The sequence below is a fragment of the Cyprinus carpio genome, chromosome B6 (genome assembly GCF_018340385.1).
Source record: "Cyprinus carpio isolate SPL01 chromosome B6, ASM1834038v1, whole genome shotgun sequence".
In the NCBI taxonomy this organism is placed as follows: Eukaryota; Metazoa; Chordata; class Actinopteri; order Cypriniformes; family Cyprinidae; genus Cyprinus; species Cyprinus carpio.
Genome location: NC_056602.1, coordinates 25,812,077 through 25,829,164, shown reverse-complemented (window position 1 = coordinate 25,829,164; position 17,088 = coordinate 25,812,077). Strand labels below are relative to the sequence as shown.

At 34.4% G+C, this 17,088-nt stretch overlaps 1 protein-coding gene across 3 annotated transcripts in view; it reads left to right on the top strand.

Annotated features, from left to right (window-relative positions):
• The window catches only part of LOC109091666 (RNA-binding protein Raly-like), a 74,024-nt gene that overhangs the window by 44,934 nt on the left and 12,002 nt on the right, over nt 1-17,088 (top strand). For all 3 annotated transcript variants that reach the window (XM_042726516.1, XM_042726517.1, XM_042726515.1), the window contains 2 exons: nt 13,939-14,218; nt 16,449-16,521. In XM_042726516.1, coding sequence (XP_042582450.1) covers nt 13,963-14,218; nt 16,449-16,521 — 329 coding nt within the window. In that variant the 5' untranslated portion in view covers nt 13,939-13,962. The remainder of the gene's footprint in view (nt 1-13,938; nt 14,219-16,448; nt 16,522-17,088) is intronic.

Here is a 17,088-nt window from a genome sequence, read left to right as displayed (position 1 = left end):
ACAGAATAATAAACGGGGCAACACAGCTTGTAGATACTTTCTCAAAATGTGGATTTGTTTGTTGTAAACCATTCGTGCATCTCATTTGCATCTTTTCTCTTGCTCAACACCGGTTAGTCCCTCTGCATTAATCCACACTTAAATTGTCACATCCTGAGAAATGGTCCAGCAGTCAACGTATGCTATATATAGCGGTCTGCTGGGTGGTCTTTAAAATGCTGCTCTTTTAGTCTCTCTGGCAGTAAAGTGAATTGCATGAGCTTGGGTGAATGTTACTGTAGCTTGTCAGATAGAATCGCTGTGCTGGTCTCATGTGGTCTAGTTAATAGATGTGTGTGCTGATGCAGTTGTCAGGTCAGTGCTTTCTGCTTGGGTCATCCTTGATTCTCTGACCTGATGTTTACTCTAAAGATTATGAGATGTCCAGTGAGTTCAACGGTTGTTCTAGACAGGTCCCTCTACTAAGTCCATTTACTAGCTTTAGCTTTAATATTAAATTATTGCATTATTTGATTGCATTGAATATATAAATACACTGTTGTTCAAACATTTGTGGTCAGTAAGATTTTTGAATTTTTTGAAGATGCACTAAATTGATCAGAAGTGACAGTAAAGACTTTTACATAGTAAAACAAATCTATTTTTAAATATATGCTGTTCTTTTGAACTTTCTATTCATTAAAGAATCCTGGAGAAAAAAATAAAAACATTTATCATGGTTTCTACAAAAAAATTCAACATTGAAAAGAATACAAAATGTATCATTAGCAGCAAACCAGCATATTAGAATTATTTCTGAAGGATCATGTGACACTGAAGACTGGAGTAATGATGCTGAAAATTCAGCTTTGCATCACAGGAATAAATTACAGTTTACAATATATTCAATTAATTTACCATTTTAAATTGTTATAATATTTCACAGTATTACAGTTTTACTGTAATTTTGATCAAATAATTGCAGCATTGTTGAGCGTGAGAGACTTATTTAAAAAAAAAAAAAGGAAAAAGGATGTAGACTGTAGAAAAATTATAAATTTTGAGTTTTTGAGTTTTTTTTTGTGATACAAAAAGGGAGAAAACACTTTACATTTCTTCTTTTAGTTGTTAATGTCAAATTTTCTTGCATCCATTCCAAATATTCTGTTGCAACTTAGGTAGATACAGAAAAAATGCTCACAACTATTTCAGACAACTGGAGACATAAAAGAGTGTTGTTGGACTACCTGTTGTATTAATTAATACTCTGTTCTATTCAATCATGGCAATTGTATTGATATTTAATTCTTTCCAATCGTTTAGATTGAATATTTGAATTCTACACATAATTGCCGGTCTAAAGCTGCTGCAAATTTCTGTTAAAAAAAATGTTCAAACAAATAGTCTCGCTCCAAATGACGTCACTGGCAGAGAGCCACAATATAAAAAAAAAATGCTTACAGCAGCTTCAAGTCTTATTTATACACAATATATGCACTTTCATATCAGTTGAGTATGAAAGTGTCTGCAACAACCTTCCTAAAATGTGATTTGTAGACATTATGTTGAACACTAAAAAATGCTTAAGTGCATTCACCATCATAAACAACTAAACTAACAATATTTAAATTATGTAACTAGAGTTTTAACCTACAAGAAAATGTGCTTGCTTGTTCAAAAGTTGCCACTTAGTGTTTTGGGTGGTTGCCAGGGCATTTCTGTATGGTTGCTCTGGTATTCTCAGTGTTCTCTACCATGGTTACTTTCTGACTCAAGTCCATAGCATTTGACAGACGCTTTTATCCAAAGTGACTCCCATTGCAAGCTTTAGGTTTTTTCAATGCATGCATTCCCTGGGAATCGAACCCATAACATTGGCATTGCTAGTGCCAAGCTACAGGAAGACACAAATGGTACAAGACAAATTATGCACTGAAGTTTAGAGATTTTCAAACCCCGTTACCCTGATTATGAGTAATACTGTGCAATCTAGTAAGTGCCTTAGCAAACATCACCAATTATAATACTCTGCTTTGTTACAAAAGTGCACAGCTTTTCTTGTTAATAAAGCAAGCAAAACAGTCTCTATTCTTACTGAGACACAACGTTAGCATATTTATGACTATGCCGTGTCAATTTAAAATAAAAGGCTGAGATGCAACATGATTTCTTTTTGCTTTGGGCAATTTCGCTGTAGGCTAATTTGTGTTGAATCCGCAGAGTGAACATGAGGCTAATGGAATTGGTTGTATTTGTCTTTTTATGTACAGTTTGAAGCACTTCTCTTGTTATAAAACGCGCACGCATGCGGAGTGAGAGGGGGAGGGAGTCTTTCGCAACATTAAATCTGCATTAACTCTGATAAACCAAGGACTGGGCCAGGCAACTTGAATAAAAAGTGCCAGAGGGTCCAAATCTTCCCTGGCGTCTTAGTGATGGCATGCCCTCTGGCCTAGCTAGTCTACAAAGGCCACAGAAGTGCTGCTGCTTTGTTGATTTAGTAGTGTTCAGCTGAGGATGGTGAAAGTCAGACTTCCCAAAGGAACAGCCTGCGGAGTCCTAAAGCCCAATAATTTTATGATATATCTGGTTGGAGGAGCCAGAGCAAGACTTTATCAGCAATACCAGATGTAGCCTGGAGCCATTTAGAGCTGTCTTGGGGAAAATGTCTTCTCTGTCTCTGGGCATACTTGGATGAGTTTATGTAAAATAGGAGCCTTTTTATTAATATTTTTGTATGTGCTTTGGTTTGATACAGTATATGTTTTGCACTTATCCACGGGGTGGTGAAAAGTGTCTGCTTTTGCCTTAGGAAGTCAAACTGAATTTTTTAAAGTCATTTCTGTCCTTTTTTCTCTATTTGACATCACTTTTACCTTCTTTGGTAGTTGCCCTTTTCTAACTGTTTGTATATAGTCTCTTGTGACATGTTTGATGTGTGCCTTAAATGAAGAGATCATGAAAAAATCTGATAAACTTCTAAGTGCTCAACCTAATTCTAAATATATTTATTCCAATTTTTCAGATAAGAACCATTGCATGGATCTCTGAACATCGAGAAGTGGTGTGTTTTTGAGTCATTAAACCGTTAATTGAAATGATTCATTCAAAAATGCTGATTCTTTCAGGAACAAAACTCTTTTAAGTTACTGATTAGACTCTATTTGACTGATTATTTTTGTTGTTGGAGCAAAAAATAGACCAAGTAAATGGACATATTGTCTCTAAAACAGGGATAGGCAACTTCGGTCCTGGAGGGCCACTGTCCTGCAGAGTTTAGCTCCAACCCTAATTAAACACACCTGAACAAGGCAATCAGTGTTTTCGGGATTACTAGATAGATACAGGCAGGTGAGTTTTTATGAGCGCTGAAGCTAAACTCTGCAGGATAGTGGCCCTTCAGGACCGGAGTTGCCTATCCCTGCTCTAAAATGTAAGTTTCCCCATATTAACTTATTGTTTGTTGAACTGTTGTAAAAAAGCAACATGACTTTTGGGACTGATGGGCAAATCTCGCCACCATTGTGAAGTATTGTGTATGTATGCATTTATAAAAAACATTTTGTTAAACTATTGAAGCTGGTCATATGCAAATAATGTATTTTATGGTAATAGACACTACCAAAGTCCACAACATTCGCTATCAGAGTGATGTTACATATTTATGAATATATGAATTACATTTTGTAAAAATATACACGTTGTCATTTGCAAATAATAATCAAATATATTTTTAAATAATAACATACAGAGCTATACAAAGCACAACACTCACCATCAGTGTGATTATTGCATAATTATGAATATACTGTATCCATAATAAATATATTAACATATAAAAGCATGCACAAATGTTAATAAAATGTGTTTGAATATAATAGTATCTAATTATTAGTTTTTTCAAATAACTGGAAGCGCTCTTGCACTGGCCATACTTGTTGAGTCCCTCCTTGTCTCATGATTTTCTTTCCTACACACAGTACCCAATTGCTCATATATTGAAAGAAGAAGCCCTATTGCACAAAGGAGACAAAGCTGTTTCCTTCTCCCTGTTTTTGTTTATATATACATATATAACCACAAAAACTGTGTATACACAAGAAACATGGCTGGTGCCAGCTATTAGATGCATATTTCCCAGTGCTGCCAACCAGCACGTGCAAGCGCAGCACAGATCCAATAACTCAAAGCAGAGAGGAAAAATAATCAATACTGTCATCCGTTCTTCTGCGGCACCCCCCTGAGTCCCTCGTCATCCAGCTCACAGTGAAGTAAGACACCCAGTGACCTTCATGCATCCGTGGGCACCCCGTGTTTATTTTCCTTGGCTAATTATTCTGTGGATTCAGAGACCACTGGTAATAAGCAAGACATCAGACGCTGACGGGAAATTAGCGAAGTGAGATAGAGAAAAGGAAAAGGATGGGATGAGAAGGGACCTCATCATTACAAGCACACCCGTTTATTCTGCGTTCTCTTTTATCTCTGGCAACACCTGCCCTCAGAGTCGAGAAAAAAGAAAATAGAGAATTTGCAGCGGATGCGTGCCTGTTTTTTTTTTTTTTTTTTTTTTTTTTTTTTTTTTTTTTTGTGGAGGGAGTAGAGATATAAATTTGACACAGGCAGCCACCAACCGTGCGTATATTCCTCAGCCGCTGTGCTGTCTGACTTAAAGGGATAGTTCATCTAAAAATGAAAATTCTGTCATGATTTGCTCAGCCTTGTGCTGTTGCAAACCCATTTGACTTCTCCTCTCTGAAACACAAAAGAAGAAATTTTGAATAATGTTTTTGGCCATTGTGTTTAGTATAATGAGGCTGTCAAGCTCCAAAATCACAATAACACACTGCTAAAATATATTTAAAAAATTGGTCCTTATGACTATATTCCAATCTTTTTAAGCCGTATGATAGCTGTGTGTGAGGAAGAAACTGAAAAGGTCAATGAGTTATAGACTACTATATGAATGAATGAATGAATGAATGATGCATTTATATAGCGCTTTATTGTGTATTGTTGTACACCCAAAGTGCTTTAAAATCATGTGGGGGGGGGTCACTCCTCAACCACCACCAGTGTGCAGCATCCACTTGGATGATATATATGATGTCTTTACAGTGTTTTTACTTTCTTTTTTAAGCTTAATTGTAAAGTATTTAATTCTGTTCATTCATTGCAACTACATGTTTTTTTAACAGTAATGACAGATCTTGACTATAAATACTTCTCTGTGAACAATGTTATGAATGTTTTTGAATTTTTCACCTGCATTTCCCATGAATGTTTTAATATGTTCTTAAGAGTGTCGCATTGAAATTGCGCTGTAACTTACTTAAGGCCTTTCTATTTATATTTTACCAACTGGAAATATTTTAATTTGTTTTCTTAAATGTTCAGCCTCATTTTCTATGCATATACACAACCTTTCCAAAGGGGTTACGATGATTTTTTTTTATGTTTATGAAAAAAGTCTCTACTTTTCACTAACAATACAAACACAGTAATTTTGTGAAATATTGCGAATTGTGATCTATTTTAATATGTTACAAAATATAATTAAAAAAAACATGATCCTTCAGATGTCATTCTAATATCCTGATTTGCTGCTCAAGAAATGTGTCTTATTATTAACAAACAGTTGCAATTAATTGTAATTAAATAAAATAATTTAACAGCTTAATACTTTTATGTAAACTGTAATATATTTTTTCACAATTCTTTGAAGAATATAAAGTTCCAAATAACAGCATTTATTTGAATGAAATCTCTTTTGTACCATTAGAAATATTTTGACTTTTGGTCTATTTAATGCACAAGGATTAATAAACAAAAAACATACTGACCATGAAAATTTGAACAGTAGTGCATATTTGTTGTGATAATTTAACTGCAGAACAATCTATTTTTCACAATCAGCCTGATTTGCAAAACTGCATTTGCAGAGTTTAATTGTGATCTGTGGGTCGAGGTGTAAGCTTTCCCCTTGAGACCCGGTGACTGATACTGGCAGTGACATACTGAGCATAACGAGCTTCACTGGTTGCCAGTATTGAGGTGCACAATAGGGAGGTAAGAGCTAAGCTTGAGAGACATTCACCATTCAAGCGGTGGTCTGCTCTTTACGCCCTGCAGTGATAACGGTGACAGCGGTGCTGCACAACACTGCGGTGCCAGCAAGTGCACCCTTGGGTGTCAGAAAGGAAGAGGAAGAAGGCGAGCCAAGATGTACAATGTATGCCAGTTTTCCTCTGAAACTCATCTGTATAGTCTGTAACAATCACACCACCAGTTTGTGTTGGCACAAACAAACTGGTTTAGTTATTTACGGATTCATCTATTTTGTGCATTTATTGAATATTGTTTTCATTATTATACACTGCATAATAAGTGAGAATTTTAGGTAAGAATGTTGTTGTTTAGACTTCAAATATGCAGTTTGTATTCATTAATCTTTTATTTGTTCTATAGCTGTGGTCATTACTTTATACGCTTCCTTTGTACTTTTGACTGAATTGCCTAGCAACCACATGATGGCTGTTGTTGTTGATTATTAAATATTATTATTCAATCAAAAGTATTTTATATAAATAATTGTAGTATTTAATAATAGTATTTATTTAGTATAAAGAAATGGTGTGTGAGCTCGTGATGTTGATTTTATTTACATTAATCTGCCATTAGATGACAACAAGTGCCATTGAACTGTTGTATAAACGCAGTATCCCACTGCAGTGTGTAGGGTTGGGTATTGAAAACTGGTTCCATTCTAGAACCGGTTCCAAATTTCCAAAAACTGGGTATTTGATAAGACACATGCATTTTGATTCTGCTTAACAATTCCTGCATTTGCATTTTAATGTGATTTAAAATGATTTAAGTGTGACGTCTGAAGCGCAAGCGTGAGCACAGAAAACAGTGGTCTCGGTTTGTGTCCGTTCCGTTGTATTTATTTATGCTATTGCTAATTAATTTGTTTGTTCCTATTTTATTACTGACTTTTTACTTGTCTTTAACACTTTACTATTTTAAATTTATATTAGTCTAGTTGTCTTTGCTGTGGGATTTTTGTTAAAAGCATAAGTTCCTCTTGTAGTCCTAAGTGCTCGTAGGCTGCAGATTTTTGCTCATGTTATTCAGCTGCAACAGAATGCCTTGTAAGAAGACACAGAATAAATTTTTGACATCTACATGTTTGACTTCATTTTTTTATATTTGATTTTTTTTTTTATCTTATTGGAATCAAAACTAGGAAACAATAAGCAGAATCAGAATTGGGCATCGATAAAATTCAAATGATACCCAACCCTACTTGTGTGGCACTGCTACTCTTGTGATATTTCTTATAAATAATGGCACAATTTCAGTTTTTGGGTGTACTATCCATTTTAGTTTAATTTTGTGTAATTTTGTGGTTTTCAGGGGATTTTCATGCATTATCTAAATTATGATGTTTTGGAAATATAACTGTTTATGATGCTAATGATGCTTTTGGAATACACAGCCCAGTAAATTCCTCAAAATCTCTTTTTGTGCTCCACTGACGAAAGCTTGTACAGATTTGTGGTTTATTCCTTTAACAATCAAATGCCACAGAAATCTCTTTAGATTCCTGCTCGAACCACAGTTGTGCACACTGCACCAGGTACAAAGTGTCTGTTTGAGGAGCTGATTGGTTGATGAATTGATATTTTCCTCAGTCCTCAGATTCTGATTTAGTTGCTTTGAGCAACAGTGGAGAAACCTAATTCCCGAGCTGCTGTTTCCGAACAGAATTTGATGCTGTTTAATCCCAACAGAGGGCTAGCAACATCGCAGGGAAAAGTAGCAGTTTGGTGCTTGTTCCGGTAACATCTGTGGTTTGTATGAGCGGTGGGGGGGCAGGTGCTCTCATTTCTAATGAGCTATTAAGTGACCCCCAAACACATTTGCCTGCCTGTAAAACACCATTACTGACAGGGAGGATTTTGGCACAAGCTCAAATAGAATATAAATTATCCCCAACAACCACGTGCAGTACTCACTACTGTGTGTGTGTGTGTGTGTGTGTGTGTGTGTGTGTGTGTGTGTGTGTGTGTGTGTGTGTGTGTGTGTGTGTGTGTGTGTGTGTGTGAGAGAGAGAGAGAGTTCAAGCACATGACTTTGTAAAGTCAAACAGAATTCAATTTGTACAGCAATATGTGTTGATCAAGGGTAGTGTGTATATATAATATGCTCTTTTGTTTTTACTTTGATAGACTCATAAATATGCCTTTTCAGTTAACTCATGTTTAAATGCTCTTATATATTCTATTATTTCATATTACATTATTATATTATCTTACAAATAATGAAATTATAAACAAATAATGTATATTATACGTATTATAAGGAATATATTTTTAATATGTTCAGAAGACTACTTCTAATACCTTAATGGAAATTACTAATTTATTAACTAAATAACTAATTTATTATTACTTAAGTATTACAATAAATGCAATGTCTGTTTTTTTATGTAAATACATGTGTTATGAGGAATATATCTTCAATATGTTTAGAAGACTAAATACCTAAATGCAAATTACTAAATTATTAACAAAATTATTAATCTATTATTACTTGAGTATTACAATAAATTCTAAATTTTGGTAAGTAAATAATTTAATATAGATATATGTAAATGAAAATTTGAATTGAAAAATTATATTTTTCAATTCTAATTTTCATTTGCATATATCTATATTAAATTATTTACTTACCAAAATTTAGAATTGTAATATATAAAAATATATCTGAGTTTTCTGGGGGTGTATTATTTATTTTCAACGTGATTCATACTTACCAAAACATATATTATTTACATGATATATTCAATAGAAATGTATTATATAAAAATATTATATATTTCATTATATATTATATTAATATAATATTAATGCATATTTATATTGATAAAATAAATAAAATTAACAATAGTAATACAAATAAACATGCATTTAAAAGTGTGTTGTCTTTCTAATACATTTAACTGTATATTACATGTAACCAATTAAAACATGACAGCATGTTAACAATTTCACTTTGTTTTTCAAAATGCATGTTTTTCCAAATACATTTTTTACAGTGTAGATAGTATCCTTTGATTTACTTTCAGATGCACCTTTACAACAAGTCTTATAGATTAACCATCACTCAATGAACCATAAAATCCTACATTGTAATTTCACATCTCAGTTCTTTAAGAATGCATTCTGAGTGAATGAAGTACTCCTGTGAGCACATTATCAGTATGCTGAAAGTGCTGAGAGTTCAGTTTAAGATGCAAACCTCCAGCACACTTTAACCTGGACTGTTACTACAAAATATAAAACAGGTTTCAGGTCAGCAGTAAAGGCAGATGAACATTCAGCCCCCCGGACATTTTAATAACCTAGTATTAGTGTATTGTGCAATGCAAGCAGCTGCTTCTGGGAAGCTTGTGTGGTGGGACAGCGCTGCCAAATCTCTGGAGAGTCAAACGTTTGCGTGCCAGAGTCACATGCTCGCCCCACAACCCGGCCTGAGAGAGATGTGTGTGTGTAAGAGAGAGAGACAGAGAGAGAGCTTGGTATTTGCCAATTATTAATCAAATCTATGAGCATGAAAAATGCTAATTATTAATGATCAATAATAATTTACGATACAATTAATATCTTAATAAAATCAATATAAAAATATATAAAATAATAATAATCAGTGTTGTTTTATTTGTAATTTATGAGGTACATGTATTGCATTGAAGGTTCTATAATGTTTTATCTGCTCATAGTCTAAGGAGTGAACACAATGAAATCTGAAAATGTGTGAAATGTATGCGATATATTGCTCACATTAAATCATCAAAACAAGTTTATAAATATTTGATTATGAGGTAATATTTTATGTATGCTGCAAGTGACAATCTGAAAAAAAAAAAACAGAATTTATTTGCTGCCAAAAAAGAAGAAAAGAAAGAGAATTTGTGTAGTTGATTTTAAATTGCTAGTAATTTTGAAGTAGAAAATTTGTAATAGTATTTTATTGTAATTATTTTTTTGATTTTATATATTTTTTACAGTGGAGTGATCAGTGCAGTTTGTAGAGCAGAAGAAACAAGACAGCAAAATATTTCATTATCAAGTATATATTTAATAAAAATGATGCAAAATACGGTTTCATGGCTGGTACATTTTCTTAATTCACTCAGAAAGATTCATTTGGATCATGGCTGTGTCTTAGGTAATACATAATAAAACAAACAGATTGATCTGTGAAAGAGTTTTGTTGTAAAAATAGAATGCTTTCAAGTTTACCTTAACTTCTGAAGTCTGTAATGTGTGTGTGTGTGTGTGTGTGGGTGTGTGTGTGTGTGTGTGTGTGTGTGTGTGTGTGTGTGTGTGTGTGTGTGTGTGTGTGTGTGTGTGTGTGTGTGTATTTTACTTTCACATTCATTTTCACAATCACAATTATACTGTTCTCATGTTTTTCCACAACTTGTAAATAGTGGGATTTATTGTTTAGAAGTGCAGACATTACAATATTAAAAAATTTAGTCTTTTGATTAATTCTAATAGAATATTTACACTAACATTCAAATGTCTGGGATTTTAAAGTTTAAGATTTATTTTAAGAAATTAATTATTTTATTCTGCAAGGCTACATTAAATTGATCGAAAGTGAAAACACAGTACATTTATAATGTGCAGCACTACAACAAAATATATATATTTCATTATATAATAAAAAATAATTAACATTTTAAATTATTCAAACTATTTAAAATATTAAAATAGAAAACAGTTATTTTAATAAATGTAATAATATTTCATTTAGTGCTATTTTACTTACCCCAAACTTTTGGAAGTTGTAAATTATAATAATATTATGTGTTTATTTAAATGTTTATTTCTAAAGAAGAAAAAAAAACAAATTGAAAAAAAAGACAAAGTACCCTATAGTTTTTTTGTTTTGTTTTTGTTTTATCCGACAAAATTGTCCAAATTAGTGCATCCTTATTTTTCTTTTTGGGTCTCACTTTGATTAAACTCATGCAAAACAATACGCTTGAATGGGTTAATTGTGTGAATGACATAATGAGGAAAAATGGGAGCGCTGAAACCCACAGCTCATTAAGTTAGCCGGAGGTAGTGTGAGTCTTTCAGCCGCATGAATGCTTTCTGTCAGGATGCTGTCCAACATGGCATGATGTAGGAATCCGCTCCAGTATTTTCCCAGTCTAATCGATCATTTAATTACAATCCATGATCCCTAAACCTTCTGATGCTTTCAACAACCAAACTCTTTAGAAACTCTTTAACAGGTGTTAATGGGCCTCACGGAGGCAGGACTTTAAAGGCGAGTCTGAACAAAGCAGTAAATTGGCTAGTTATTTCTGCAAGCAGGATGATAGTGTGTAGCTCAAAAACCTTTATTGCCCAAGTCCTTATAACAAAGAGGAAAGAAAGACAGCACATGCTTCAAAGACTTGTACAATCCCCTGCAATGTGAGATTTACAGAGTCTCTAGTAATCAGAGGAGAAACGTCTCTTTTGCACTGAATGACCTTCCTGTTTGCTTGCTCTGTGAAAATGTTGTGTGATTAGCAGACTGTCAGAGGGAAGCTGTGGTCTGAACGGCCCTCACAGTAAACCTGATTCCGTCATACCTGGGACACAGTCATTTGACCCTGACAGACTTCACTTTCTCCTGATTTTACGTTTGGCGGCTGCTAATAAGGAACAGCGGTGGGCCACTTCTCCAGCGGTCAGAAGCGCGACATCTTTTAACCTCAGACTTCTTTTCTATCCCCATAGTAAGGTCCAAATATTCTTATCCTCTCATATCCTTTCGCCAAATGTATGAGAAGCAAAGCTGAGCCTTCTTCTAGGAAAACTATTGATTGGAGGTTGATCTTTTGAAATGCAGTCCAATTTACCTCTTAATGTAATTTTTTTATGTAATTTATCCATTAATTTGATTGTGAATAGTCGGTGGGTGTCACACAAAACATTTATGTGGATCGAATCACTCAGAATTCATATTCATATTGAGATCATATTGAGATCTCTGACTTTTGGTTGTAGACTTTGGTTGTTAAGATCTTTTCTGAACATTTTTGGGATAGTTCACCCAAAAATGAAATTTTATGTCATTATTTACTCACTCTCATGTTGATCCAAACCTGTAGGAGTTTCTTTCTTCTGCTGAAGAAAAAAAAAAAGATTTTGAAGAATGTTGGTGACCAAACAGGTGACGGTAGCCATTTACTTCCATAGTGTGGAAAAAAGTACTGTGGAAGTCAATGGCTATCGTCAACGGTTTGGTTACCAACATTTTTCAAAATATCTTCATTTGTGCTCAAAAGAGGAAAGAAGCTCATACAGGTTTAGAACAGCTTGAGGGTGAAGAAATAATGACAGAAAATGGAACTTTCCCTTTAAGAAAAGTCCCACTTTCTTCTCAGTTGAATCCCATTACAGTCTAGAAGAAACATTTATATCTGACAAAAATGTCCAAATTGGTGCATCCTTATATTTCTATTTTGGTCTCACTTTGATTAAACTCATGCAAAATAATACACTTGAATGTGGTAATTGTGTGAATGACATAGAGGAGTCTTAAAGGGATAGTTCACCCAAAAATGAAATTTCTGTCATTATTTACTCACCCTCATGTTGATCGTAATTTTTATCTGATTCTTTTTTTTTCTGTAATAAAAAAAAAAAAAAAAAAAAAAGAAGAAAATTTTGAAGAATGTTGGTGACCAAACATTTGATGGTAGCCATTGACTACCGTAGTGTGGAAAAAATACCATGGAAGTCAATGGCTACCATCCTGTTTGGTTACCAAGTATCTTTATTTGTGCTCAACAGCTCATACAGGTTTGGAAAAACTTAAATTAAATTAAATAATGACAGAAAATTCGAACTATCTTTTTAAGAAAAGTCTCACTTTCCTCTCCGCTGAAACCCATTACAGTCTAGAAGAAACAACTGAAATACTATAGCGATCTCATGTGTGATTGTTCTTTCTTACGGCCTGTCATTAACACTTTGATCAGTGTGCTAATTACAGTTCTGTCTGATTTTACTGCGTAGGGTGTAGCCGGTCTTGCCCGTGAGAAATGGCGTACATCAGACGTGTTGTGCTGGTGTCAGGAGGGCTTTGATCACTTATTCATTAATTAGGCGATATATAAGTCAGGGCGTGTCCGTGTTCAGGATGATTCATAGGGTAATGTTTGCTCAAGGGCAAAATCAGCACCTTTAAGACCCCAGATATTGGATTGTCTGGCTTGGGAAGTAATTATATTACCTGACAAAGAATTTTAAAAATACACTTTAGAGGATGTTTTGATAGTTTTTTAATAATAATAAAAAATAATATATCATTTTTATATAGAATTTTAAATAATATGTACTAATTAATATTGCTTATTGTTATAATATTGTTGTTAATAATAATAATAATACAACTTGTTTACATTAATATCTTATTTCATATTATTCACATAAATAATTTACCAGATTATGAATAATTTAATTACACTTTCAATAATCATTATTATTACATATAAATAATAATTTTAAGATCATGTTAATAATAAATACTAATAGTACACATTTTTATTACTAATAATTATTATTAATAATGAATCATAATATGTATTATTATTATTTGAATTTGTTGCAAATGAACAGTTTATCATTGTGTTAAAAAGTAACTATTCATCTGTTGTTTATATTTTTCTGATTTTATACAATTAATGGAAGTTTAATCACAAAAGTAATTGTAACACTGCTCGTGGCTTGTTGTTTTAAGTCATCTTTTCTAAGAAATCTATGCAGCTGATCTCTTTTGTCTGTTTCGGTTAGGAATATGCTTTGTTTATTACTCGGTATCCAGAATGTAGCTAATTATACAGCGATTGGCCTAAACGTATGTGATCTGTTTCTTCTCCAGATTGTTGTTCACATTTGAACCAAGATGTCACTGAAAGTCCAGACAAGCAACATTACCAACAAAAATGACCCCAAATCTATCAACTCACGCGTGTTTATCGGCAACCTGAACACAGCGGTGGTGAAGAAGAGCGACGTCGAGACGATCTTCTCCAAATACGGCCGTGTGTTGGGCTGCTCGGTTCACAAAGGCTACGCTTTCGTTCAATACGCTAATGAGAGACACGCTCGTGGAGCCGTCATTGGAGAAAATGGACGTGTGCTTGCTGGACAGACCCTCGGTGAGTTGGACAATAATATGAATTGTATATATGTGTTATATATCACATCTGAATATCATCTCTACAAGGTTAAAAAGAGTGCACAACACTTGCTGTAGGAGCGAACTGACTTTTTAAGCGCCCCGTGGAGTGTTTGGTTTGCATGTGCTATGACTGCTGCCAAGAGCGAGCCCCATGACACTGAAAGCAGTTAAGATTAATATCTATTGATGACAGTTTCCTGTGGCCATCACTGTGACGGGGTCAAAGCGAGGTCAGTATAATGCAGAGCACCTAATAATCAACATTATAAGAGGCCAATGTGACATGAGTGCCATTCTCCGCTCTTCAGGGTTCTTGACCTTAGTGAATTTTAAGTTTGTATTGAGCTTTTTCATGTAGTTGTTGAGCACTTGTACTGATCATTTTTTTTTTGTAATAAAAGTAGGGCACTTACTAGAGAGACTTTTGTTAGCATGTACTATGCCAGGAGATCAGTGTGCATGTGTTTAGACTGAAAGTAATAGCATACTGATTACAGGATACTGCCAGCTATATTTTAAATATAGTTTGTGAAATAGTATGTATGCAATGATAAACATTACAAACAGAAGTTATAACAGTTACTTATAACACACACACACACACACACACAAACACACACACACACACACACACACACACAAACACACACACACACACACACACACATAATCATTATTATTATTACAGTATATAAATATAACAAAACAACAATAATAATATTATAGTATATAGTAGATATGTAGATATGTATAATAATAATAATAGTTGTTGTTATTTAAATACTGCAAAATAATACAAATATAATTAATATTATATAACTGGAAATGTAAAAATATTTAAAAAATTACAATATGATGATGATATTAATAATAATGTATTTATTTAAAAACAAATATTTATTGGACAGTTGATGTTACGGTTCAATAATCACTCTAGAAATGAAAAGTCAAGTTAAGTGCATTGCATTATGCCATATATTTTTCTGTGGCATATGCTTTGTGGTATGCACTTCACATTTTGCAGTACAGAATACATATGCATGCTATTTTACTGGAAATAGCAAGAGGGATATTGTAGTATATTATTCTAAACACAGCCTTAGTGTTCAGAGAAACTCAAGAAACAATTGCTATCATACCCTAGAGGACACACTAGCTAGGTTCCTTGAAATCTATATATGTACGTCTTAAGCGTGTGCCACTTCAAGTGAATTACAGTCAGTCAATGTGGGGTCGCATGATCACCGCGCTATTTCAGCTATCGAGTTGTTTTAATCCTCATCATACCAGCCAGTAATGGTGCGTCCTCTACGAGGTGACCTCTAGACACTGATTGGTTCCTCAGCTGTGCTGGTATCCGGGCAACCGACTGCTGATGCCCCGCCCCCCCTCAGATAAACGAGGAGCAGGACAGGTGTGTCAGCGGCAGGTGTTCGTGTCACACTGAGGACATCAGACAGTTGTTCATTTGCTCGCTTCCACCTTTTATATCTCTATCTCTCCTCGATTCAGTTCGATCTCTGTCTAATACAAACGGCCTGTACTCACTATTACCTCTCGTTTGCCCTCCAGCCCTCCACAGCTGCTTGATGACATACGTGTTTCAGATTAGCTGGTGTTTCTTGCTCTATGGAGCCTTTGGCTTTCACTTGACAGCCCCGGTGACCTGTCACTCACCATACTGCCATACGGTCAGGAAATCATCACAGCTGACAGCTCTCCCTCAAACCCTGGCACCTCTCGCTGTCTCAAAACTCACCTTGAGTGTTGGAAATATGAAATCGTCTTCCATTGCCTCACGGCTGTCCATTATTCTCTTTCTGCTTCTACTCCTGTCACGAAGTTGTAGCAGAGGAGACTCTGGAGGCTGGAGTGTGCTGGGAAAGAGCACAGATGCCAGATCGTTGCATGGGTGTCGAGTGCCCTCTGGTGGACTTGTCGAGAATGTGGTTATGCAAATCAGAGCATTCCCACTTAACGACAAGTGTCCGTAATGTCAGTGCACAGTGATAATTGCAGAGTCATTAGATAACAGCCTCAAGTGCACCCGGTAACGTACAATTATTAAAGAGCTGCAGATGTCACTTTGAAAGGCTTCTTCCATCTGTCATTGTATATAATACGTATGTCATGTAATTACTCTGTGCACTTTTTTTTAAATCTGCTTTTTATAAAATGAAACTTTAGTTTTCCGCTTCTGTTAACAGACATTAACATGGCAGGTGAACCCAAACCCAACAGGCCTAAAGGACTAAAGAGAACTGCAGGGACATTATACAGGTGATTGCAGAACGAGAGTAGAGTGTATTATTATTAACCAACTCAACAACATATTTAGCTTGCAACACATTTATTTACTGTATAGGAGAGACCAGGGTAAGTTGTCACATGTGTAACACGAGTCTGTTTTGACCAAAACAGTGGTTTGATATTTTTCTGTTAACTTTTCGTTTTTCATGTTTTAGAATAGTTTCACTGCTTAAATATTGCTAAGAAAGGCTTTTGAATATTGTGTATTTAATACACTACCATTCAAAAGTTTTGGGGTCAGTAATTCTCAGCAAGGATGCATTAAAAAAGACATTTATTATATTATTACAAAAAATCTATTTCAAAGAAATGCGGTTCTTTTGAACTTTCTTTTCATCAAAGAGTCATTAACAAAAATCATGGTTTCTACAAAACCATTCAACACAACTGTTTTCAACATTTATCATAATGAGAAATGTTTCTGGAGCAGCAGATCAGCATATTAGAATGATTTCTGAAGGATCATGTGACAATGAAGACTGGACTAAAGATGCTGAGAATGAAAAAGTTAAAACTTAAAAAGTTTACCAACCCATA